We start from the raw sequence: 25,653 nt of genomic DNA, 5'->3' as shown, positions 1-25,653 counted from the left end.
TCAATTTTCAACTAATTTTTAACAATTAAAAAAAATGTTAACAATTTTAAACAGACCGTTTTATCTGTAAAGTATATCCGTTTTGATGCCTAATAAAATCTAGAAGATACACCAAATCAACAGTTGACCAGAGGAAGATGGAGAAAAAAAAAATGGCGTAATGTTAATAAATTATGATAAAATGGTTGGACTACTGTACTTTGTTATTTAACATCGAATTTTAAATATTTTAATACATTCTTTTACATTTTACGATTAATTATTTCATAGTTTTTAAATGTTAAAACAGGTTTTTAAAGCAATCTCAAACAAACTTCGAAAAATACAGACTGCCAGTTCAGGATATATGTTTCGATAAAAATATCTTCATCATCAGTCCTAAAACAATTAAAAGATGAACACAATCACAAACATCTTCAAAATGACAAATATAAAATTAAAAAATATAAGATGTATTTAACAAGGATGTGTGAGGTTGGACTAGATGTCTAGATTAAAACTGAAGTTGTAGAATGTTTTAAATGTGCATGGCATATTATGGATTTAATAGTGCGTATTAACCGACGCTGCCCTAATTGAATTATATAGTGTAAAGTGTTCAAAAAAAAGTGTCACTGCAGTACCACCGCAAACTTTTGAACGTTTTCATCAGTTTTAACACTTATTCGGTTTATATAAAATTAATCGTTATGATATATATCAGGGTGATAAAAAAGTATCCTGTTAAATTAATGGAAAAGCTATGATGAAAATCTTACATTGTTTCTATTATAACTCCTCTTATGAAATAAAGGAATTAAGCTTTTAACAAAATCTGACTTTCCTTGTGACCCGATTTTGTAGCAAGCCGGGGCCTAGCAACAAAAGAGAATAGAGAGGAATTAACTCGAAAAAAGTGTAAAACCGCCATTTTATTGTACTGTTTTCGTACTGCAGGTGTTACTTCAGATACTTGTGCTAAAAAACCTTTTGGGCCCTGGAAGTGGAACATCTTTTTATAGAAAAAAGTTTTCTGAAATTATTTAATTTTCCCCAAATCAATTCTCTGACAACACGGGTTTTCCGAGTACATCTCAGCATAAGCTTCTAAAAAAAACTAATTTCCTTTTTTTGGTATAAAAATAAAACATATTTCTTAATTTGAGGTAATCAAGTAGTAAACCAATATTTTTAAAATACTTAAGATACCAAAACATCAAAACTGAGAATGAGGAAGGTAAGGTTATTAACTATCTAATTTCAATTTGATAACCTTTATTCAGTGGGAGTGGGACCTATTTATACAATCTAATTCATGATTGCTAAGTTTAAAGTCTTGTTAGAAAATAAAACAGTTTTAAGACAGCTAAGAGGCAGGCATAAAGGGGGGGGATACAAACAATCCTAGAAAATTGGGGGTAGCTTCTAAATGTAGAATGTAGATTCTTAAATTATATTTTAAGAATTGATTTCAGGTTGAGCGCCAAGCTTTAATCCTGAAGCGCTCTTACAAGAATTTTTTTTTAACGTCATTTTCCTCTTATAGTTAAAACAATTTATAGCCATTCGTGCAAGCAAATTATTTTATTGTTACATCTATTTATGGTTTCCAGTCTTTAAATGAAATCTCAACTATAATATCTATTTATGAATATGACTCATTATTCTAAGATTCTTCCAGTTAAAAGGGCAAATTTTGTTTTGATGCAAAGCTTTGCAATAGCTTGTAAGGGAAAGAAAAAAATATCTATCTAAATCCGTGCTATAGCATTGCTTAAAAGTCTGTCTGTTCTAATTAGCTAGTCTGCAGATTGTGTAAATTTTAGATGTTATCAAACTTTTGAAAAAGATAAGAAGTAAATAGTTCAGTGTCAGATAAGAATTGTATGTTTATATTATCTCTCAGTGTCCGAAGATGAGAGGAATACTATTGATAATTGTACTCCAGGTGGCAGCAGGGTCAGCTCAAGACGATTTAGGAACTTATTCGTTAAAAAACGTTTATACCAAGTATGGGATTTATTTTAGATATTGCAAACTATGAATTCTGTCACATCAAATAAAATAATAAAGTTTGAAATAAAAAGTATTATACACCTTTGGGTTTAAAAATATAAGGAACTAGCAAATTTGAGTTTGAGTCAAGTAATGAGTTTCCTTATTCCCTGATAAATACTGTTTATATGAAGGATACAGTTTAATCAATAAATCTATGAAAAACATATACAATCTCATATTCTAGAAAAGAATTGTTCTATTTGTTAAATAAAATTTCAAATTTAAAATAAAGATTAAGACAACTTCATGAAAAGAAAACAATGCTTGTAGCTAAACCGTTTTTTGTTTAATATTTTCTATAATTTTTAATATATTTGTTTTACGAACATTATCCAGCATCGTGGGGAAACCATGGTTTCGAAGTTTACAGGACAAAAACATGGCAGGATGGGGACAATTTAATCCTTGGCTGCATTCATCAGGGAGAAAAATAAAATAAATTAAAATTGTTTTATTAAAGGGAGTGTTCGCGAAAAATGAAAGGGGGTATAGGCTTAATGCGATAAAAAAGCGCTTTTGATCGCTACTAATCTTACGTCTATCTGTTGCGTCTGTAAGGAGAAAATTGTTAAAGACGTCTCATACCGAAGAACGCAGTGTCCATACAAATTGAGAAAATTGCAACAAACGACTTAGACCGTAAAAAAATCAATTTAATTTCAAACAAATCATTCAGATATTACAACCTATACTCATCGATTATTTTTCGCCACATTTATACATAGTTGATTTTTCATAATATGTTTTGATTGTTATGATTTATTTCCTGTTTCGAGGATTTTTGGTAATGAAGACGACATTTTCATATTTTCCAGGAATGTTCGAAAACAAGTTGTAAGCTAAATATTATTTTAAAAAACAAAATCAAAACTAGTATGAAATACCAAATATATACAAATGTGGCGAAAGATAATCGATGACTATAGGTTGTAATATCTGAATGATTTGTTTGAAATTAAATGGATTTTTTTACGGTCTAAGTCGTATGTTGCAAATTTCTCAATTTGTATGGACGCCATGTTATTCGGTATGAGACGTCTTTAACAATTTTCTCCTTATAGACGCAACAGTTAGAAGTAAGATTAGTAGCGATAAAAAGCGCTTTTTTATCGCATTAAGCCTATACCCCTTTTCATTTTTCGCGAACACTCCCTTTAAATATTTTGTAAAATTAATTAAAACGAAGTTTACACAAAAGAATTTGACAATTCTGAAATTATATTTGGTAATTTTTTATTTTTTTATTTTGTTTTACAAAGTTACGATTAGTAAATAAATTGAGTATGAACCAGAAAACTCTGGGATTGAAAGATGAATTTTAGATTTAAATTAGGACTTTAACTAAGGCACATCAATTGTGCAGTGTAAACCGACCAATTTAACTAAATAAAGGATTTAATAAGCTGGAGTGTAAACCGACCAATTTAACTAAATAAAGGATTTAATAAGCTGCAGTGTAAACCGACCAATTTAACTAAATAAAGGATTTAATAAGCTACAGTATAAACTGACCAATTTAACTAAATAAAGGATTTAATAAGCTGCAGTATAAACTGACCAATTTAACTAAATAAATGATTTAATAAGCTGCAGTGTAAACCGACCAATTTATCTAAATAAAGGATTTAATAAACTGCAGTGTAAACCGATCAATTTAACTAAATAAAGAATTTAATAAGCTGCAGTGTAAACCGACCAATTTAACTAAATAAAGGATTTAATAAGTTGTAGTGTAAACCGACCAATTTAACTAAATAAATGATTTACTAAGCTGCTAGTAAAACTTTTTTCGCTGTAACAGCATCAATGATTATTGCAAATAATGTCGTCTTCCGATTCCTCATATTTGTGGTTCTCACTGTACTTGTAACTTGTACTGTTTTAATAGTCTTCTTTATTAATAATTCAATTCTTTACAGACTGTACAGGTGGACCTATATGATCTGCAAAAAAGTCGTTAAATATTTTATTTTTATGTTTGCAGGAATGGTTGATGAGGTAGAATACGTAATATGTAATGAAAGGAAATTAAAATTTAAAATTAAGATTTAAACATTTTATAAGTTATTTAAGTATCAATGATATAATCCGTTAATTAAAAAAAGGGCATTAGTAATATTTTAAAAATGTTCTTTTTTTAATGTACACTTGATAATTTTAATCTTTTTTCATACAGTGAAACCCTTAATAAAGAATACATCGAAAGAATTTATCAAATGTCGTATTCTTCACTTTCTGATAATGGAATGTTGCAGATATTTGGTTTTTTAATTAAATGATTATATGGAACTCTTTAAAACTGTTCCCGCATATTCATGGCTATTTATTTATTTTCGCAAATACTGAAATTTACGTAATATAGTATAAAACTCATTAAAAAATTGTCAAGACGACATTTGATAAATTCTTCCGACGTATTCGTTACTAAGGGTTTCACTGTATAAAATCATGCCAACTTTAATAATGTGCATTTTTATTAAAGAAATTATTATTATTTTTAAATGTACTTAAAGGTTTATTTGAACTCTTTTCTGTAGTTTATTTGTTCATCAAAATTTTAATGCAAGAGAAAGTTTTATTTTTATGTTTCGCCAAATGTCTTCTTTAAAGGAGCACTGTTTCAAACAGAATAAACTACTTCAAACTTTAAGCTATATGTCGGGAACTGAATGGACAAAGTCAATTGTGATTTGTAAATATCAGATGTTTTCGTCAGGGAGAGCTGTGATTGGACCGTCACACTATCTGATAACTCTGTAGCCACCTACACAACCTTTCCTAATGGTTCCGTTTTCCAGGATGGTAAGTTCATCATCTTCCATGTTATACTAATAACAACCATATTTTCCATAATTTGGTTGAATTTCAAACGTCAAGAAGAATTTATAGTTTAAAATATTAAGGTTCGGGGACATCAGGTTGCAAAGACATATATATATTAAAAAATAGGAATTTTCATACCAAAATATGCTTTGGTATACCAAATTATATAAATTTGAAAAAAATCGACCCCCTACCAACTTTTATGTTTTGCAATTGGAAATAGCTCTGTATATGTTCTATAAATTGGCGTTAAAATCAAGTCAAGATCTTAATAAACAAAAACGCTATGACTGTTTGAATAGAGTGTAAGTGACCTTCATGGCGAGGCTAAAACTTTGTAACCTTCGAATTCCGCACCAAGGATATGGTCTAGAAAAATGGAATTCTACTTGTGTTTAGGAGAACTGGTGGAGTCTGTACAAGGATATGATCTAGAAAAATGGAATTCTACTTGTGCAATCCAAATTCAAAACTTTCAATTAGGAAAATAAAACAAATTCTCAAGGTTCCGACCATTTTAGGGTTTAATTCCGGTTCTACCAATAAACATGATAATCAAATTGACCAGTTCTTAATCGTGTGGTCAACTGTTTTTGTTCTATGATAACCAGAAAACTATGGAATATGAAGACGACATTTTTGCAATAAACAAGTTTATTTGATGTTTTTTCAAAGTAAATTGTTTACATTTGTAACTTGATTCTAAAAGTCGTGTTTGAATTTCAGAATTTTCTTGTGTTCACTGCACCTTTAACATATGTGCTGAGGAGAAAATTGTCCTGCTTTCTATTTATAAAAATAAAAAAGTTTAAATGTTCATTTTTAAGATTCAACGACGAAAGATAACATTTTGGAAAGCTCAGAAGGTGCACACTTATTCTTTTTTTATCAGATATCGAATATCAAAGACGATTTTTTTGATATTTTTAATCAATTTTTCAAAGCTTGACAATAAAAGTGTATGTTTTTGTCCATCAGAGTTATTCGGAGAGGAGTGGAACTGTCTACTCAAGTTTTCAAATCCTATTTTTGAAAATCAACCTTTATCTACACACATTCAAGGTATTTATTCATTCTCTTTATTTGGTTCATGAATTATGATGGATTACTAGTTTATATTATAGTGTAAACAACTAAATTGATTAAATAACTATTACTATAATAATATAATAATAACTATTATTGCTTAGTGGGTCACACTGTAAAATATTTTTTAGGGGTACTGCACCTTGAGGATGATTTGAGAACAGACCTGGAGCAAGAAATAGTTCCAACCCACTACACTCTCAGGTTTATCTGCAGTTTATAAAAGGACCTATAGATATAGTACCAACCGAATTTACTCTTAGTTTTAACATTATCTTAGGACCTAGATATAGTACCAACCCACCTCACTCTTAGGTTTAACCTTATCATAGGACCTAGATATAGTACCANTTTTATAGTAAAATAGGACCTTGATATTGTCCCACCCCACCTCTTTCAGGTTTTATAGTAAAATAGGACCTTGATATTGTCCCACCCCACCTCTTTCAGGTTTTATAGTAAAATAGGACCTTGATATTGTCCCACCCCACCTCTTTCAGGTTTTATAGTAAAATAGGACCTTGATATTGTCCCACCCCACCTCTTTCAGGTTTTATAGTAAAATAGGACCTTGATATTGTCCCACCCCACCTCTTTCAGGTTTTATAGTAAAATAGGACCTTGATATTGTCCCACCCCACCTCTTTCAGGTTTTATAGTAAAATAGGACCTTGATATTGTCCCACCCCACCTCTTTCAGGTTTTATAGTAAAATGGGACCTTGATATTGTCCCACCCCACCTCTTTCAGGTTTTATAGTAAAATAGGACCTTGATATTGTCCCACCCCACTACACTCTCAGATGTTATAGTATCTATATTTGACCTAAATGGTGTGCCAATCCACTACGCTTTCAAGTTTTTGCAAATTCTATGCAACCTGATGCTCTGAATATTTCACATTTTGAACTTGGATTATTTGGTTAAACAGAGTTTATATTATGACAACTCTTAGTTCTAACACGTTGAGCTGCGCACATATATAGGGGTTACAAACTAAGATTATGTTGCAAGTAATTGATTCTTTTATTTTCATCAATTAATAACTGAGAAGATAAATATCTTGCAACAAGTGACACAATAAAAATTAAAGACTATTAGTTTAAGGCTCTGCATTAAGTAAACACGTTTTTATAAAGCAATTTTTTTCAGTTTACGTCCTGATTATTTATCTACCTTATCAAACATAGAGTATACTGGAGCAATCACAATGGATTTTATAAAGTGAGTAAAATTGTTATCTTACTCTCAGCTCAATTTCACGATCCCTGAGTCCTCGATTTAAAAGCTTTGGCTCGAGTCTTAATTCCATAGACCCAAATTTAAGGCTCAATATATAAAACACAACTTCTGAATCAGCTGATGACAGCTTGTGCACGTGATCAACAACTGCCAGCCAGCTCTTAAACTTAACTTAAGGAGGTAGTCCCAATGAAAATAAAACCGACCTTGGATGGTTTTAGTGGAGAAATTATAAACAGTCTTAACATGAGTGTTACTCTAATCAAACCTCTTGATTTCGCAATTCCAACTATCAAAATCCGCCAAATACAATATTAAACTGGTTTATAAAACCCAATTCAAAAATAAGTTTCAACTTAAATCCGAAAACTCAAATCTTAAATCAGCTCTGTGACTGATTGGACCTGAATCTTATTTTCCCGAATTTTTTATATCGCAGGATCTGGAATGAAAGTTTTTTCTCTTCCCACAAAACTTGTTTTTTTTTGTGTGGATTTTCATAAATATTTCGGCACATTTTAAAACAGAATAAAGAAAATAGATTAATATTATATTATTATTTGAAATTAAAGAAAACATCGTACATTTTTAATGAATCAAATCTTGCTCGACTTTAAATTTATTTAAAAATATAAAATTCCTCTAAAAATAGTTTTAAACACAACCCTCTTATTATCAAACTACTTTTAGTAAGTTTTAATAAATAAAAACTTAATAGTGGAATAATTATTTGTCAAAGGATCATCCTCCGATAAAAGGGTGTTTCTGTTTAGTTTTATTGTATAAATATTGATATTTTTCACATTAACTAAATTTAAAAATATTACATGTAAGTTGTTTAAAAAAGCCAAGCCAACTTTAATTCAAAATGAAGAAAAATTACAGACCTTGTAAAAAAATAAAGAATGGTTTTAGGGAGCGTTTGCGAAAAATGAATGGGGGTATAGACTTACGGCGAAAAATAATCGCTTCTGATCGCTACTAATTTTACTTCTATCTGTTGCGTCCATAAAATTGTTATTTGTTTTTTACACAATGCACTTAAAAACCGCTAGCTGTCAAAGCATCGAGAGCAGAGACATTTGGTGGCCAACTATTTTGGCGTTGAAATGCATTGTATACAAAACGAATAAAAAATATTATGAAATATAACTATCTACGAATGCGTCGAAAATTAATCGATGACTATAGGTTGTAATATCTGAATATCTTGATTCATATATTTTTAACAGTGAGCGGGATATATCATGATTTATATATTTTTAACAGTGAGCGGGATAGATCTTGATTTATTTATTTTTAAAAGTGAGGAGGATAGATCAGGATTTATATATTTTCAACATTGAGCAGGATATATCAGGATTTATATATTTTTAACAGTGAGCGGATAGATCTTGATTTATATATTTTAACAGTAAGCGGAATTGATCTTGATTTTTATATTTTTAACAGTGAGGAGGATAGATCTGAATTTATATATTTCCACGTGGATGGTCTAGACCTAACTTCTGCCACCATTACCAACTCAGGAAATCCATGTTGAATATAAACAGACATTTTCTTGATATAAAAAAGACCAACCATCAAACCATCATCCTTCTTTGTCTTATTAACATTTTAATTTTTCATTCTTATTTTCGCGAAATTTTAGCTTTTCTTATTCCATGAAAATTTCTCGTTTTTTCGCAAAACCGATTGAAGCGAAAATTCGCGAAAAAATTGAAAATTGTTATTTTTCAAAAAATGCGAAATTTTCGCGAAACTATTTTTCAGTTTTGCTGCAAACCCTACTATTTACACATCATTTAAGAGATAAATACAATGAGATCAGAATAAAAGTATTTTCTTTCAATCTTTAATTGAATTAGTCTTGTCACCAAATATGTTGTAATTTATGCTGTTATGATTTATTTATCTCTGAATAGTTCATTTTCAGAGAAATAATTAAATCCTTAGTAATATTTATAAATAAAATATTGAACAATGACAATTGTACTTGGCTTCAATCTAGTTATATTGTACATGTATTGTACATCCTATGGCATAAAACTCTACTCAGAAGTACAGCTGCTATTCAATTTATTGTGAACGATTGAAACTTTATTATAATAGAAAGCCAATCATTCACTTAGGATTACAACACTTTATACTTGAAGGGTTCAGGTTTCAGTTAGATTCCCACAGCTGAGCCGGAATATGGTCTTAAAATTGTGATTGTTATTTCTAGAAGAATAAGAAGCTTGTCCTCCAATCCGACTGAAAAAATTACAATACAGGTTCCATTCAATGAAGGATTGTTAAAAAATGAAGTCCTCTATTTCTCGAGCAAGATTACAAAACTCACTTAATTCAGTCAAAGTTAGATATGCATTAAGATTAATTATGGTTATTGCAGTGATTCTTGTTCTTTTGTATAAACTACGTGAAAAACAAGCTATAACAGACAAAGTTAGAGAAAGTGATGGACCTGTAGCAATAGTGATTGATCAAAACAATGTCAAGCATGTTTATGATAGCCAGACGCATCCATTAATCTTCATAGGAAAAGTACTTGTATTAAAAATGTGTCTTCACATTTGAACTCTATTGCTTGATTATCATATTTTTGCAAATTCAGGGGTTGAAAGTCGGAAACATTGTATGGGCCCAAACATCAGAAAAACAATTATAAATTCAATAAATGATCTTAAAGAAAAAAGTACTTCTACCAGGTGGACATCCTCGATCAGGGACTACACTAATGAGAGCTATGTTAGATGCCCATGAATTTGTTAGATGTGGTGAAGAAACAAGAATTCTACCCCATCTTATATCTGTAAGGGTGTTTCACAGATTTGATTTTTACAAAAATCATCTAATCATAATTTTTACCACCTTTACACAAACATTACTTACCTATGATTCCCCCCAACAGAAGAACGTTAAGTTACTTAACATTCCTTGGGACAATAAAGTAAAATAAGAACTTGCTCTGAAAAGTTTTTGTGAAAATTTTGCGCATTTGCATCTCAGAAGACAATAAAAATGTAGATAACTACTTTATTGGGAAATTAAAAATTATACTTAACCACGGGTTTCCTCGACCAATTTTGACTACAAAACATCCCTAGCTCTGCTCTGGTTGTTTTGTAGGCAAGATTGGTCTTGGAAACCCTTGGTAAAGTAAAGTTCCCTTAACTCCCATGTAAACTAGTTGTAAATGATTAAATTTCTAAGATTAAAATCTCTCATTTGTGTAAAATATATACCCTTGTTACAAATCTAGTTGCGGAGAATATTCGAGGAGCCAGGGGAGCGACCAAGATTAATACAAGGAGGGATATCAGATAGAATAATCCATCGAGCAATGGCTGCTTTTACCCTTGAGACAATAGCTCAGCATGGACCACCTCCTAAAGTTCTATGCAACAAGGATCCTCTTTTGTTAAACAATGGAGAGTATGTGTCAAAGCTATTCCCTAAATCTAAGTGGTTGTTCATGGTTAGAGATGGTAGAGCTGTTGTACACTCTATAGTCACAAGAAAAATAACAATAAGTGGGTATAGCAATGACAACCCTGAGGAGGTGATACAAATTTTACAAAATCTGTTATAAAATATTTATAAAAAAAAGTCTTTCAGGCTTTAGAGAGTTGGAATGCTGCTGTTTCAAAAATGGACAATCAATGTGAACTAGTCGGTCATAGTAGATGTATGAAAGTGCAGTATGAACAACTAGGAAAGTATTTTATGAACAAAAAAGGCTAGTATTTTCTTATGGCGTCCGTGATGGGAACTTTAGATTTGAATACTTCAAGTTCTAATTGCTTAATCTGAATATCCGATGTGGGTACTGTTTCTCTCTTCTTCTCTCCTTGTCAGTTTCCAACCAATAAAAGTTTAGTCGATATGGCGTGCAAAATTTCAAATTTCCCGGCTTCTGTGATTGACTGTTCTGGTTTCTCCAAACGTAACTCGAGATTGGTAAAGTTATAAACACTTGTTAATACAAACTTGAGATTAAATTAATCTTGAAATTAAAAAAAGAGAAGATCAATCATTGATCTCGATATCCACAATTCTAAAGTAGAATAAAATCCAATCAGGTCTCAGTGACGCTTTTGGCGTAAATTCAGAACCAATAGAGATTGTAGACTCAATAGAGATTGTAGACACAATCACTATCCAACTTTTTCTTTATTTAAATTCAATCAATCAGAAAAAATTAATGCAAAACAGCAAACGGAATCATCTAGATATAAACCATGGTGATATCTCATGAAACCCTTTAATACAGTTCTTCATCCTCGAAGCAGCATGGAAAAAATACTCAAATTCTTAAATTTGCCCTGGGATGAAACTGTTCTACATCATGAATTATTTGTTAACAAGGTGAACTAAGCAGAACATCGTTAAACCAAATAACCTTTCACAATTGTTAACTTCAGGGAGGAGAACATGGTATCCGAGTATCAAACAGAGAAAGATCATCGGATCAAATTATCCAACCTATAAATATCGGGGCTTTGACAAAATGGGTTGGTTACTACTCCCAGGATATCCTGGATAGAATGCCATTGATTGCACCAATGCTGCCCCACCTTGGTTATGATCCGTTAGAAAATCCACCAGTCTTTGGTGAACCTGATGTTGAAGTTCAGAACATAACAAGGTTATCTCCAGTAAAGGGACTGTAATTGCCATTTTAAGAGTCCATCCATGTGAAGAAGGCAATTTGCGATTAACTCTTAACTTTTACTCTTAAAAACCTTTGTTTGATCATGTTTGAATTAGATGTCAATTTTGAACACTATTTATTTTTATTTTGTGCTTTCTCTACAAAACTTGCGCATTTTTATGGCAAGTAAAAATTTAGGAATTAGCAGAATCAAACACTTTTACACCTAGAAAATGGCAATATCTTTCAGATTATCAATCAAATAATTGGCATTGCCGTCTTTGCATGGAGGGTCACTTGAAATTACACTTACAGTCCCTTTTAGAAAATTTGATCTTATTTTTAAAACAGGAGCCATTTTTCTTTAAATATGACAAAAGTAACTGTTCTTAAAAAAAACATTTTTGTTTTTAAAATCCAATGAAAACTTGTTACAAACTTTTTCTTTCAAATTCTGAGAATTTATTTTTAAAAATATATACTCTAAGGTAATTTTTAAACAGGGAATTGGAACTTCAGAAGAATCTGTGGGAAGAAAAAGCTCAACTGATGTTATCAGAAATGGATAAAAATAAATGATTTTTGTGCAGCTCCTAATGTTTTTATTTGTAAATATCTGATATTTTTTATGATTTTAATAAATTTTTTGTTAATTAATATCCTATTAAAAGCCAGGATTAAAGCAATATTGAAAAAGCAACATGGATTCAGATGGAGATGAAGATCTGTCAATTGACACCCTTCTATTTGACTTCCAAAAAAGTACAGCTGGTGTAAAATCAGACAGGTGAACCATTATCAATCATATTTTACTTTAACATTTAAATAATTCATAAAAATATGTTTAAGGATTTTGCTTAAATCAGCAGAGTACAGCCTTCAAATGAATTTCTTTGCAAATCTCTCAAGAGGAGGTATCTATAAGAAAAACTTGAAAAAAGCTATAATTTAAATGTTTGCTGTTTAGATTATTCAGCGTATGGTTTGTATAAAACAAAGTGTAGAGAAGGAGAAGAGAAGTATTGCTGGTTTACCCAGGTAACAGAAAATTTTAAAATCTACTCAAATATAATCGAATTAGAAAATATATCGATTTTGAAAAAAATCTAGCTTTTTTAGCCTTTGTTACTCTCAGGGTACCCATGGGTTTCCTCAAGACATTTAAGCCAATTCCGTTCAGCCGTTTGGCCATCTATAGCTAACATATATGTATATGAACGAAGAGCTTTATTTTATAGATATCTTTGCCACTTGGTGGTGTCAATATTTTATATTTCAAACTTAGATTATTTAATTTAAAAAAATTCATAGTTTAGCATATCTCAGGTCTACGTCATTGGGTTGCAAAATAATTGGTATTCGAAAATTAGAGTTTGTGGCAAAAACTTAGTTCAATAATCACCTAAATCAATTTTAAAACTTTTGTAAACAAAGACTTTTAAATGTCGTTCTGATCGTTTTAATTCACAAGAATTATTTTTTAGTTTGAATCAACATCCGCAAGAAATGCATTTCCATGCATAGATAATCCTGATTACAAGGTATTTAAAGGGAAAATTCACAAAAAATCAACTTTTGGATTTTGTAAAACGTTAAAGAAATTATAAAGCCTATAAATATCTTTTTAATATTAGTTAATTACTGTCCTGCATTTTTAAACAATTTTTTTTTCTTTTTAACCAAATTTTTTAAATTGTTTAAAAAGAAAGTCTATAGTTAATTTATGAGAAAAACATTGTATTGCTTTAGTGATAATAAATTATCACTAAACAAAATAAAATGTTTGATCTTTTTGATGCCAATATTTATCAGAAATTCTCTGGAAAACAGCCCTTTTATCAGATAATTGGCATTTGCTAACTACATTTTTATGTTTCTCATGTTTACTGTTTAGGCAACTTTTGACATTTCGGTGGATTTCCTGGAAGGATGGAATGTGCTTTCAAATATGCCTAGCTTAGGAACGGGTAGGACAACTGTGATTTGTTTTTAGAATTTTATCGCTTATACAAGACAAGCTGAAAGTGCCTGGTGTTGCCTGTGTAATTAAAAATAATTAGTTGTTTTTTTGAAAAATATAGATTGTTGAAAAACTATTTTGATTTTTTACCCTTTGTTACCCCCAGAGTACCCAAAAGTTCTCTAAAAAAATGTCAATTTGGTCCAGCCGTTTAGCCAGCTATATTTGAGCGAAGTGAGACGAATAAAACTGCGGATTAGGAAGACGACTGTTAGACTCATCAGTCCAATAAACATGAAACATGGCAATTGTACAGTGTACAGTGTACACAGACTCATGTCACTTATTTAGTTTATTTTAAAGAAATTGCTACTATTTGCTTTATAACCTCATCAAATACCCATAGGATTGTCAAAATGTCGTCCTACTTTTTCAGAGTTTTATGGGCCCGACTGTATCACCCTTTTGATACATTTTAACGAACTCTAGCGTGATACATTATAAACTTTTGACCCAAAACACTCAACTATAATTGATGTTGTTTTTCAAGAATATTATTTTTCCAGTTGATGTTGATGAGGATTGGAAAAGAGAGATATTCCAAACAACGGTTCCAATGTCAACCTACTTAATTGCATTCTCAATTTCAGGTAAAACCCTGATTCCTTTTAACATTCTTAAATTTTCTAATTCTTAAAGGAACTGGAAGGGACCTTCTATGCAAAGATGTCAATGCTCGATGTTTTGTTTCTTTAAACTATTTATTTTCATTTGCGGTTTATCTGCGAAAGTGACTTTAACATTTCTTGTTTTGAAGAAGCAATTGAGAAACTCATAAATATAACACTTTTTGAGTCAGAAAACCGAGGGTATCTTTCACATTTTAATCAGAATAAAGTTTCAAGGGTACCGTTGTGCATCGAGCATCGCCATTTTTTCATGGAGGGTGACTCGAAATTACGCTTCCAGTACCTTTAATGTTAAAATTGCACCTGATGGCATACACCTGTAATATTTTAAGCAGTATATACTGCGATAGATCAGAACTTTTTTGATGTGAATCCTGGAAGCAGACCAACGGAATAATTTAATTCCTTATCGATATTCCGTTGATAACTTTTATTATCCTCAAATTTTAAAGCGCTTACATTGGATATCGAGATACAATAAGTTTAAGATTAACGAAACTTCACACAAAATACCGATCTCAATTTAAATATCAAACTTTATACCACCATGGCCCATGCATCATGTTGCAACGATATAAAAATTAGAAAATAGGAAATTAAGTTGCTTACTCAGTTTTTGAAGTTGTGGAATTATATTAAAATGTAATATTTCAGATTTTATTGGAATCTCTAGCAATGATGACAGATTTCTAACAGTATGGTCTGACCGCCAGGATATAGAGAAGGGTCTGGGAAATTACTCTGCTGACCTTGGGATGCAAGCTTTGGAACTTTATGAAAACTTGTTCAATTCATTTTATCCATTACCTAAGGAAATTATTCTTTTTTTTTATCCTACGCCCGGGGTACAAATTTTGTTTAAAAAAAAGCAAAACATAGTTCCATATTTTTTTACAAATGTTTGCTCTAAAGACATTTATTGTGTTAGCTGAAATGGGTAAAATTCAAAATAATCCAAAGAGAAAAAACAGTTTAATTCCATCGAACATTTTTTCATCTAAATCTATTACTTAAAAATCAACTAAGAAATAATTTCTTCTCAGATGGATATGGTTTCTGTCCCTGGGAAGGTAACTGCTCATCACAAAATGAAATAAAAATACATTTGAAAAACATTTTTTTATTGTTTAAGGGTGGTGCTATGGAAAACTGGGGTTTGGTTTTGTACAGGTGAAATTGAAAATCATTGTGGCATCCATTAAAAAAATTTCCAATGATGTAAAGGAATTGAGTTCTCACAAACTCTGATTTTCTAATTCTTATATCTTTGAAATATCAAATTTGAGATTATTGTGTCAAAAACTCGATTTCTTTCATTTTTATAAAATTTTTATATATATTGAGAGCAAGGCGCGAAGCTAGAGATCATCATGCCATGTCAATTACATATTTTGGATACCAAACTAAGGAACTGAACACTTTCCTCACTTCCAAGTTAATACATTTGTCAAACTTTACTTTGAATATTTGATCCAGCATAATCAATGGTTTGAAATATAAAATATAAAAAGTGGCAGATATATAAAAAGAGAAAATTACAACTTGATGGTACTGCTAGATCCTTTAGTTTATGGCTATAGAACTTTCAAATTAAAAAATGTATTGTTTTGAAAAATAATTCCTATAAATGTTAAAAAAACACCCTTTAGTCCTGATACTATCCTGTATGATCAAGAGGAAGCAGACCTTGAGAGACATTGGAGAGTAACAGAAGTAGTTCTCCATGAGTTAGCGCATCAATGGTTTGGGAACCTGGTCACAATGAAGTCCTGGAGTCAGACCTGGTTAAATGAAGGGTTTGCAACCTATGTTTCCCATCTAGGAGGAGATATACTTACCCCTGATTTAAACTCCTGGGGTAGATTTGTAGCGCATAGGAATTTAGAGATGGGCGCGTTCTGCTTTTTTCATTTAGTTCGTTCTCAAAATTATCGTTAATTTTGCTCGTTTTCTCATCGAATGATCGCACTTAGAAAGATCGTTATCGTTAATTCAGTAAAATCGTTCATTCAGTGAAAACACGATCGTTTAAAATCGTTTGTTTTTGTTTGGTTTTTTATTCTTTCGTTTTTCATTTCTCTGAACGATCCAAGTCGTTTATTCATTGTTCGTTTTTGTTTACGAAAAATTTCATTTGTTCTAAAAAATTTTGTTCGTTCACAAAAATGATGTCCATCTCTATGAAGGATGCTGGTTGTTATGCAAGAAGATGAGAACCCGGAGTTAAGCTGGGCTCTATCCGACGATTATGTCTCTAGGGACCGAATTTAATGAATTTGAGCTAGGTCGCTCAACTACCTAAAGTAGATTCATATAAATACTTATCTGTAGTTATCATCTATGGAACATGAACAAATACTTAATCAACGATTCAATAAACGTGGTTGAACCGTCTCTGACCTAGCTCAACTTCATTAAATCTGGTTCCAGGGGGGATATTCAACGCAAGTTTGGAGGAATAACTTATCACAAAGGAGGAAGTATAATTAGAATGATGGAGTTTATTTTAACCCGAGATACGCTGATAAAAGGACTTTCTGATTACCTTGGGAAGATGGCGTTCAAGAATTCAATTGAGGAAGATCTATTCTCATCTTTAGAGGTAAGAAGACAATGAAAACAATTGTAATGATTTGCTAAATAATTGAGTCTTTGCCACAAACACTGGTTTTCTTATCCTTATATCTTTACAACCAGATGTCGAAGACTTATGATATGTAAAATATGAATTCTGTTAGATCAAATGGTCTAAGTTTTAAATATCAAAGGTGCATACTGTATATCATTAGATATAGGGATTACAAAATTTGAATTCGTGGCAAGAACTCAGTTTCTTTGTTCTTTGTTCTAAAGAGAAGAGTTAGGGAGTGAAGAGTGTAGAAGTAATTTTAACTTACTCTCCGTTTAAAGAGTGGCATGTATGATTCACACCCGGTTATGTCTCAAAAATGCCCCTTTTTAAATAAAAGATTACTTGAAATTAAGTCTACAGTCCCTTTAATATCTGATTTATTAACATATGAAATCCATCCTTCACTTTAGGCGAAGCCATAGGAAAAATTATTTTATTACTTACATAAACATAAATGTCATCATAAATATCAATCTACTAGGCTAGCTGTTAATCTTATTTTTTATAGATTTCAGGTACCCTATATATAACATATATGTAAATAATACTTCATCATGTATATTGTCCGTATATTTATATTTATACATGGTGCCCCAAAAAAACGTAGTAATGGCAGGAAGAGCCTAAAGTTTGGAAATTTATTACATACAGTCATAACTGCAGGAAGACCCGGAGTTCATTTCATATTTTCATATTTTTATTCAACTACAAAGCACGAGATAATACAAATAAAAAAATCACAATTTACTATGTAGTTTGGACCCGCCTAACCAGAGTAGGTTGTTTTAATTGGTTGGCCCACTATAAACGAATGAGAATTGCAGATAAAAACAATGTACATTGTACATTTNAGAAAGGTTAAACAAATGCGCTATAGGATAGACAATACTTTCAATTATTTCCTTCAGTAGCTTGGTAGAAATATTGTCCTTACCTGAACTGTTTTTAGGTTTAAGTTTACTCACTGTTTCAAGAATAATTTCTGGTGTAATATTTGCAAACACAAAATTTTCCTTGGATGGCTCCTTCAGATATGTTTCAAAATTAACATTAGAATCCGGAATATAACTAGACAATCTGGGTCCAATGTTCACAAAAAAGTCATTAAAACCCTCTGCTATTTCAGCAGATCCCACAAAACTTTTTTCATCATCAGTGAAAATATCAGGAACTGAATGACTTTTTTTCTTAGAAGATATAATAGAGTTCAGTAAAGACCAGGTCTTTTTGATGTCTTTTGAGTATTCTGTAAATTTTGAAGAAAAATAACTAGTCTTGGCCTTTTTTATTGTTGTGCGATAAACAGAATTATATTTTCTAAAAGTTTCTAAATTGTTTGTAGTTGGATTCAGGATTTTTTTCTTAAATAATTTTTCTTTTTGTTTTCTTGACACTAGCAAGGCGGAAGTGAACCAAGGGTTAACAGAATTTTTATTTTTGTTTGGTTTATATTTGATAAATGGAAAGCTTTCTTCATAAATATTATTTAAAGTGTTAGAAAATTCAGAAAAGGCTGTAGAAGGATCTTCATTTATCAAAACATGAGTCCAGTCATTGAGTAACAATTTTTCCTTAAACTTGGTTTTATTTTCGATTGAAGTGTTTCTAATTAGAACTGGTTTGCTATCAATATTATCTTCATGTTGTGTACATTTAGACAATGAAAAAACTGGTAAATGGTCAGATAAACTTGAGTAGATGATTCCACATTCTTTTGACTCAGGATCTGAATTACTAAATATGTGATCTAGTAATGTTGCAGAGTTTATCATAATTAAACAGACAACTTTACAATCTAATTTTACAAATATGATTAATGAAGCAATAATAATAAATAAATAGTCCTGGCAATTTCAAAATGTGGTCTGTCTTTCTTGTGCGCTTAAAATTAGCATAGATATTTATGTAAAGTCGTCTGATTAACTGTCAATTAATTCCGGGTCTTTCCGGTTATGACTGTATACACCAAATTTATGATTGAATAGTATAAACTAGCCATCTTAAAGCAAAGGAGCTAAGTTTTAGCCTCACTCTCAAATTTTCCAAACCCCATATCTTTTGCACCTTATCTGGTGTAAACCTTTGTTATTTTTATCTTAAATCTAATTGAATTGACAGTTTAAAATATTAAAGGTCTATGACAACAAGTTGAAAATATATAGTGATGAGAGCTTGTTACCAAATCCAGCTCATTTTATTCAAGTTAGAAGTTTTTGAATTCCTCTGATGCAAAATATACTTTCGTACGATGTTTATCATGATCTAGAAGGAGAAACTTCAGTTAAGAGTTTGAGATACCAAAATATAAGATAAACAAAACAGTTAAATATTACAAAATAATTGGGCAACAGAAATATAAAAATGGGATTATAAAATGCAAATAAATGAACAAAATTTGATAATTTTCTTGAAGTGCTATAACTTTAAATGAATAGAATCAGCTAAACTTTTTCTATTTGAACGAATGGATTAACCAATATTTAATTAGTCCAGTCTTCAATCAGAAATCCCTCTGCAGATTGTTTATAATCAGCTCATGAGAAGAGGATCAATATTTCCCATCTCGAAAGTTAGTTATGATGATATTTAGTTGAGCTTTGAAATGGGATAAAACAAAACTTCATCTTCAGCTCCTACAAACCTCCTTATCTCTCTCTTACCTGCTTCACAACTCGATGTCAAAAGAACTATTTCGAAAGGCCTTAAAGTGTAAAAAAAGAAACAAGAAGCAAGAAGAAAAAATAAATTGAAGAGAAAAAGAGGGGAAGGAAAATCTCTTGACAGTAGAGATGGGGGCCTAAAACAAGATAAACAAGAAAGAAGAAAGAAGAAGAAAACTTTAAACAGGAAAATTTAGAAGGGGATTTGAGCTTTACACTGTCTAATTTTTTTCACCTATAGCGAATGAAGACAAATACACAGGATGGTAGACGTCCCATCCCCCTTCTATGTCCTAATCAAGATAAAAAATGTGTAAAACGCCCCGTCCCCCTCCCTTCCACCAAAAAAATTCCATTGAAAGTGTGTATGCATGCAGGAACTGAAACAGTAACATGACTCAAGCAAAATTTAAAACAAAACAAGGGGAGAGGGTAACTTTGCCACTCTCAGAATACAGATACAGGGCTAGAACAAATAGTTCTTTTTCTACAATTTGGCTAGCTGCAGAAACATCCAAAAAATTCATTTATTTTTATTATCAAAATTAGCCAAAGTATGATTGAAGTATTAATGAGTAATGGACGATCAAGAAGAAAGAATGAAAAACAAGAAATATAGAAGTCTCAAAATGTTTCCATCTGATATCACATTGATATTTAAAGATATTGTAAACTTTTATTAAAATAAATTATTAAAGTTAAAATTAAACGTAAATGGGAATATCTAAATTTGTGTTATGATTTAGCATATAAAAATGTTTTTTGCTTTTTTAGACTTTTAAAGTATATAAAGTGACCCTGCAATAGGTATTCTTAACCCTGTATCAAAACAAAAATTTTATTCTTTAATTGGCTGTGCTGATACATAAATCTTACATTTAACTTTTTAAAGATACGACCATTGAAAAATATCCTCCTCCATAACGCCAACATTCCATTTAAAGGCTGTATTCTACCCCAATAGGCTGCTGGTTTGGAGGACGGTACCTGGCCTCAAGCTGGGTTATCCTCTTTTACGGAGGTTATGAAGTCCTGGACAAATACTGCCGGGTTTCCTCTGGTTACTGCTGAATACAACCAGGAAAATATTGTGTGTTTTTTACAGATTATTGCATGATCCGAGCCTGTACAACATGTACTGTATATGCGATTTGTCACACTGTCGTACTGTCCAGACTGAACTATAAAAGTGTAGAGTAGACCAAGCAAATTTTCTGTAACATGAAGCCTGGAAAGATCAATGGAAAAACAAAAACTAAAACATTTCTTGTAGAACCATATCTTTTATCAAAGCTTAATTGGTCTGAGCTGGAAACTTTTGATTACTTAAAATTCCGATCGATGAATCTCGATATGTACAGTGGACAATTTAAATTTGAGGATTAATGCTTAATCTTTTTCATTTCATTTATCAAATTAAGAAACAATTCCACTGTTGGTTAAATTTATTTGTGGATTAACAAGCAATAAGTTTCCAGGTAAGTATATTATAAAAACTTTCACTCTTTCAGTTTGCTTGTTTTTTACTGATCTTTTTCCGAGCTCATATCATAGTAATTCTCAGATTTTCTAAAAAGAACAAAATTTTAACATTCTTTAACATGTTAAATTTTCACATATCTAGGACGTGCCAAGGTTATAATTCAAGGAAAGTTAAATGCAATTGTGTACACTCTGCGTACGTATTGAAACCAGTTCGCTCTGGTCGGAATTTGTAAACAAGTTTAGATGCATCAGTGTTCGTTTAGTATCCGAGGAGGTTAAAACCATTAAATTATGATTATATTGATAATTCACATAATAGTTTCCTATGACCAGAATATTTCATTTTCATTTTTTTGTGAAAGATGGATCCCATGTCAGGCTTCAACATCCGTCTTGTGTTTACATTACCGCCCAGAGACAGTACACTGCAGTAAAAAAGATTCATACCTCTGAAATGACTTTCCTTGCATTATAACCTTGGCACGTGTAAAATTTGAGGCAAATCGGGGTTTCTGAGTTATTATTGCCGACATACAAACAAAAGACAAACAGAGATTCCTACTTTATATATATATATATATATGTATATTTCAGTTTTTAACTTCACATTTTTATTAAAAAAAGAATTATACCAAACATAATGTTTCACGTCTGTCATGACGATTCTCAGTAGTTACAATTCTTTGAACAACATATATATATATAGATAGATACTATAGGGCGGTATAGAAATAAGTCGGCAAAAGGCATGTACTGTAATATTCTGATCTAAAGGCAGGTACTGTAATATTCTGATCTAAAGGCAGGTACTGTATGTAATATTCTGATCTAAAGGCATGTACTGTAATATTCTGATCTAAAGGCAGGTACTGTAATATTCTTATCTAAAGGCAGGTACTGTAATATTCTGATCTAAAGGCATGTACTGTATGTAATATTCTGATCTAAAGGCATGTACTGTAATATTCTGATCTAAAGGCATGTACTGTAATATTCTGATCTAAAGGCATGTACTGTAATATTCTGATCTAAAGGCAGGTACTGTAATATTCTGATCTAAAGGCAGGTACTGTAATATTCTGATCTAAAGGCATGTACTGTATGTAATATTCTGAACTAAAGGCATGTACTGTATGTAATATTCTGATCTAAAGGCATGTACTGTATGTAATATTCTGATCTAAATCTGGAAAGAAAAATAATATTTTTGACCCAGGAGACAGGTATTCTTAATCTCAAGCAGAAGTGGTATAACACAGACGGAGCAACTGATTCGTCCAAAATTTGGCCGATTCCTATCTCTATCCGAGTTGGTCCGGATACAGATTATTCTCTCTGGTTGAAGAATACAGACTCTAACTTTGAGATTGATGTTCCTATAGGATATACTTATATTCTTAACCATCAAGCTGCAGGGTTCTTTAGGTAAACATTTCGGATCCATCCTATAATAAGCATAAATGTTTTTTTGCGTGAACTTTTTTTTCACAAAGGAATTGAGTCTTGGCCACAAACTATGATTTTCTAATTCGTATATCTTTGCAACCCTATGTCGGAAACCTTAGATATTTCAAACTATGAATTCTGATAGATAAAGTTATCTACGTTTGAAATATCACAAGTTTACAACATAGAGATTGGACAATTTGAGTATGTGACAAAGACTCATTATTTTTTATAATTTCATAAAATTTTAGAGTAAACTATGATTCTGAGAACTGGAGAATAATCGGTGAAGTTTTGAGAATTGAACGCGACATTATTCACCCTTTCTCCAGAGCACAAATAATCTGTGACGTCATCAGTTTCCTGAACACAGGAAATATATCACAGGTTAATAGATACATATTTTAAGTTTAAATAATTGTCTGTTTATAAAAGAATTGAGTCTTTGCCAGAATCTCTGGTATTCTGGTTTCTTCAATGTCTTAGACCTTAAATATTTCAAACAATGAGTTTTACCCTTAGTTGTTAGTAAATATATTCAATATAAATATAATGTAACAGAATGTATATTGTATAGATTTTATGATGTGTATGTAGGACAAATGATTTTTTTCGCTCTGTAGGTCAAATAGTGTGTATAGGACAAATGATTTGTTGGACAAATGGTGTGCAGGACAAATGATTTGTAGGACAAATGATGTGTAAGACAAATGATTTTTTCCACTCTGTAGGACAAATGATCTATAGAACAAATGATGTGTCGGACAAACTATATGTAGGACCAGTGATGTTTTACCCTCTCTGTAGAACAAATGGTGTGTAGGACAAATGATCTATAGAGCAAAGGATGTGTCGGACAACTTTTATGTAGGACCAGTGATTTTTTACCCTCTCTGTTGGACAAATGGTGTGAAGGACAAATGATCTATAAAGCAAATGATGTGTCGGACAACTTATATGTAGGACCAGTGATGTTTTACCCTCTCTGTAGGACAAATGGTGTGTAGGACAAATGATGTGTCGGACAAATGATGTGTAGGACAAATGATGTGTAGGACAAATTATGTGTAGGACAAGTGATGTTTTTTAACCTCTCTGTAGGACAAATGATCTGTAGGACAAATGATGTGTAGCACAAATGATGTGTAGCAGAAATGATTTGTAGGACACATGATTGTAGGACAAATGACTTAGCACCATATGAAATACAGGAAAAACTTAGATAACACAAAAATAACGTAAACTCGGTATTTATAACCTAAATAAAATATAGACATTAAACGTCCATGAATGTAGGAATCTGTCAGATACAAAGTTTAAAACTCTCGTTAACCTTCTAATTAGACGGTGTAAGGTTACAGATATTAATTACATACATAAAAAGTATATAGGTCAATTAAAATATCTTTAAAACAAAATTATTCAATGTCTTAAAATACTATTTAAAGTGAACGTTTGCAAAAAAACTAGAAATGCTCTATAAATAGTCTGTATTTGTACTGTGCAGCTTTCTCTAGCTGCTTGAAATTCGGCCCGGTACTTGAAATGAAGCGAAGTTGGTAAGGGATGTGTCAAAAATTGAATTTAACTCAAAATTAATAGTTTTTTGCTTCAGCTATTATTTCTTAATTTTCATTTACAACTATTATTTCGTCGAAATGTTTATGAAGCTCTCTGTAAATGTTCAAAAGCTTACAAACAGGAAGTTTAGGAAGATAAGGACAGGAAAGACGGGAAAGGAAAATATTGATTAGGAAAGGGAAGTCAATGCTGCAAACTTTTGAAATCCGCGAATATTTCAGGAGATAGCGGATTTTGTGCTCGGGTACATAGACGTGGAGGATGATAGCACTGTACTGCTGGCGTACAAGGAGTGTAGTACACCTGCAGCTGACAGGGATCATGCACAAATGGAAAAAATATAAAATATGTTTTTTTATTTGTTGAAATTAAAATAAAAAATGTTATAGGTAACGATTGAAGAAATGATATGAGAGAAAACGCTACAAAATTTACATTTTATAGATAACAATAAAAAACGGATTAAAAAAAGAAATTAATATCGAATAAATTGATTTATTTAGGAATAAAAACTAGCATAAAAATTTAAAGTCAAACACACAGGAATTAAAAACACTAAGATAAATTCTGTGCCACGAAAAGGATAGAAGATTAAAAAGTCGAACATAAGAATTATAGAGACGGAACGTATTGGAACCAGTTACCTTCCAAGAAAGTTTTGTAAAAGTAGAGACGGAACTCATAGTAACCGACAACCTCTAAGAAGGTTTTGTAAAAATAGAGACGGAACGCATTGTTACTGGTAACCTCTCAGAAAGTTTTGTAAAAATAGAGACGGAAAGCATTGTAACTGGTAACCTCTAAGAAATTTTTGTAAAAATAGAGACGGAACGTATTGTAACTTGTAACCTCTAAGAAAGTTTTGTAAAAATATAGACGGAACATATTGTAACCGGTAACCTTCTTAGAAAGTTTTGTAAAAATGTCCTAAAAGGAGTTTTTACCACAAACTAAATTTTTTTAATCCCTTTATCTTTGAAACCTGTTGGTGATGAACACTTGATAATTCAAACTATTTGATCTAACAGAATTCCTAGTTGGAAATATCTAAGATCTACGACATTGGATTTAAAAAATAGGGGTTAGAAAATGCGTGGCTGCAAAAACTCACAGGAATTCAAAAACCAGGGCTTTCTTTCTCTAATGACATCTTTTCTGGATTCTAGAAGAAATTGGGACTTTTTTCCCAAGTTTTTCACCAAGTTTTTTTTCAAAATTTCTTTAAAAGATTCATTAAACAGAATACAGAGTTCGAATTTAATTTTGAGCCGCGTCTCATATCCGAAAAAAACGGGTTTCACTTGAGCGCCGGCTTAAATCTTGAAACATTGAATACAATTTTAAGTGGAACAAAGC

At 31.2% G+C, this 25,653-nt stretch overlaps 2 protein-coding genes across 3 annotated transcripts; both read left to right on the top strand.

Moving 5' to 3' along the window:
• The first annotated feature begins 1,868 nt into the window (after positions 1-1,868).
• LOC111709390 (puromycin-sensitive aminopeptidase-like protein) lies at positions 1,869-24,691 on the top strand. The gene is made up of 25 exons (XM_023483045.1): positions 1,869-1,958; positions 2,374-2,459; positions 4,022-4,035; positions 4,754-4,839; positions 5,260-5,343; positions 5,839-5,922; positions 6,078-6,150; positions 7,098-7,169; positions 8,640-8,716; positions 12,556-12,631; positions 12,694-12,758; positions 12,812-12,882; positions 13,329-13,385; positions 13,739-13,811; positions 14,371-14,454; positions 15,148-15,305; positions 15,537-15,563; positions 15,626-15,663; positions 16,143-16,370; positions 16,680-16,751; positions 16,924-17,095; positions 20,750-20,866; positions 22,487-22,695; positions 22,968-23,103; positions 24,519-24,691. The coding sequence occupies exons 1-25, from the start codon at positions 1,895-1,897 to the stop codon at positions 24,639-24,641; spliced, it is 2,346 nt and encodes a 781-aa protein (XP_023338813.1). The 5' UTR covers positions 1,869-1,894; the 3' UTR covers positions 24,642-24,691.
• Positions 9,335-12,498, top strand: LOC111709398 (protein-tyrosine sulfotransferase). 2 transcript variants are annotated; one of them, XM_023483062.1, is made up of 8 exons: positions 9,337-9,463; positions 9,583-9,729; positions 9,899-10,002; positions 10,453-10,752; positions 10,809-10,905; positions 11,464-11,558; positions 11,615-11,838; positions 12,348-12,498. In XM_023483062.1, the coding sequence occupies exons 3-8, from the start codon at positions 9,928-9,930 to the stop codon at positions 12,421-12,423; spliced, it is 867 nt and encodes a 288-aa protein (XP_023338830.1). In that variant the 5' UTR covers positions 9,337-9,463; positions 9,583-9,729; positions 9,899-9,927; the 3' UTR covers positions 12,424-12,498. The 2 variants fall into 2 exon arrangements, with proteins under 2 accessions (XP_023338823.1, XP_023338830.1); XM_023483055.1 differs by having other exon boundaries at positions 9,335-9,729.
• Positions 24,692-25,653: the final 962 nt, after the last annotated feature.

Source organism: Eurytemora carolleeae, unplaced genomic scaffold (assembly GCF_000591075.1).
Source record: "Eurytemora carolleeae unplaced genomic scaffold, Eaff_2.0 scaffold59, whole genome shotgun sequence".
Lineage (NCBI taxonomy): Eukaryota > Metazoa > Arthropoda > Copepoda > Calanoida > Temoridae > Eurytemora > Eurytemora carolleeae.
Note: the sequence above shows the minus strand (reverse complement) of the source record. Positions and strands in the feature narration are given on the sequence as shown.

Excerpts from the sequence above, each read along its gene's own strand:
- LOC111709390 (XM_023483045.1), top strand. The coding sequence starts at position 1,895 with ATGAGAGGAATACTATTGATAATTGTACTCCAGGTGGCAGCAGGGTCA. Across the intron at positions 5,344-5,838 it reads AATTCAAAACTTTCAATTAG|AGTTATTCGGAGAGGAGTGG; the intron begins GAAAATAAAACA and ends TTTGTCCATCAG. Across the intron at positions 23,104-24,518 it reads ACACAGGAAATATATCACAG|GAGATAGCGGATTTTGTGCT; the intron begins GTTAATAGATAC and ends CGAATATTTCAG.
- LOC111709398 (XM_023483055.1), top strand. The coding sequence starts at position 9,492 with ATGAAGTCCTCTATTTCTCGAGCAAGATTACAAAACTCACTTAATTCA. Across the intron at positions 10,753-10,808 it reads GCAATGACAACCCTGAGGAG|GCTTTAGAGAGTTGGAATGC; the intron begins GTGATACAAATT and ends AAAGTCTTTCAG. Across the intron at positions 11,839-12,347 it reads GAAGTTCAGAACATAACAAG|GGAATTGGAACTTCAGAAGA; the intron begins GTTATCTCCAGT and ends ATTTTTAAACAG.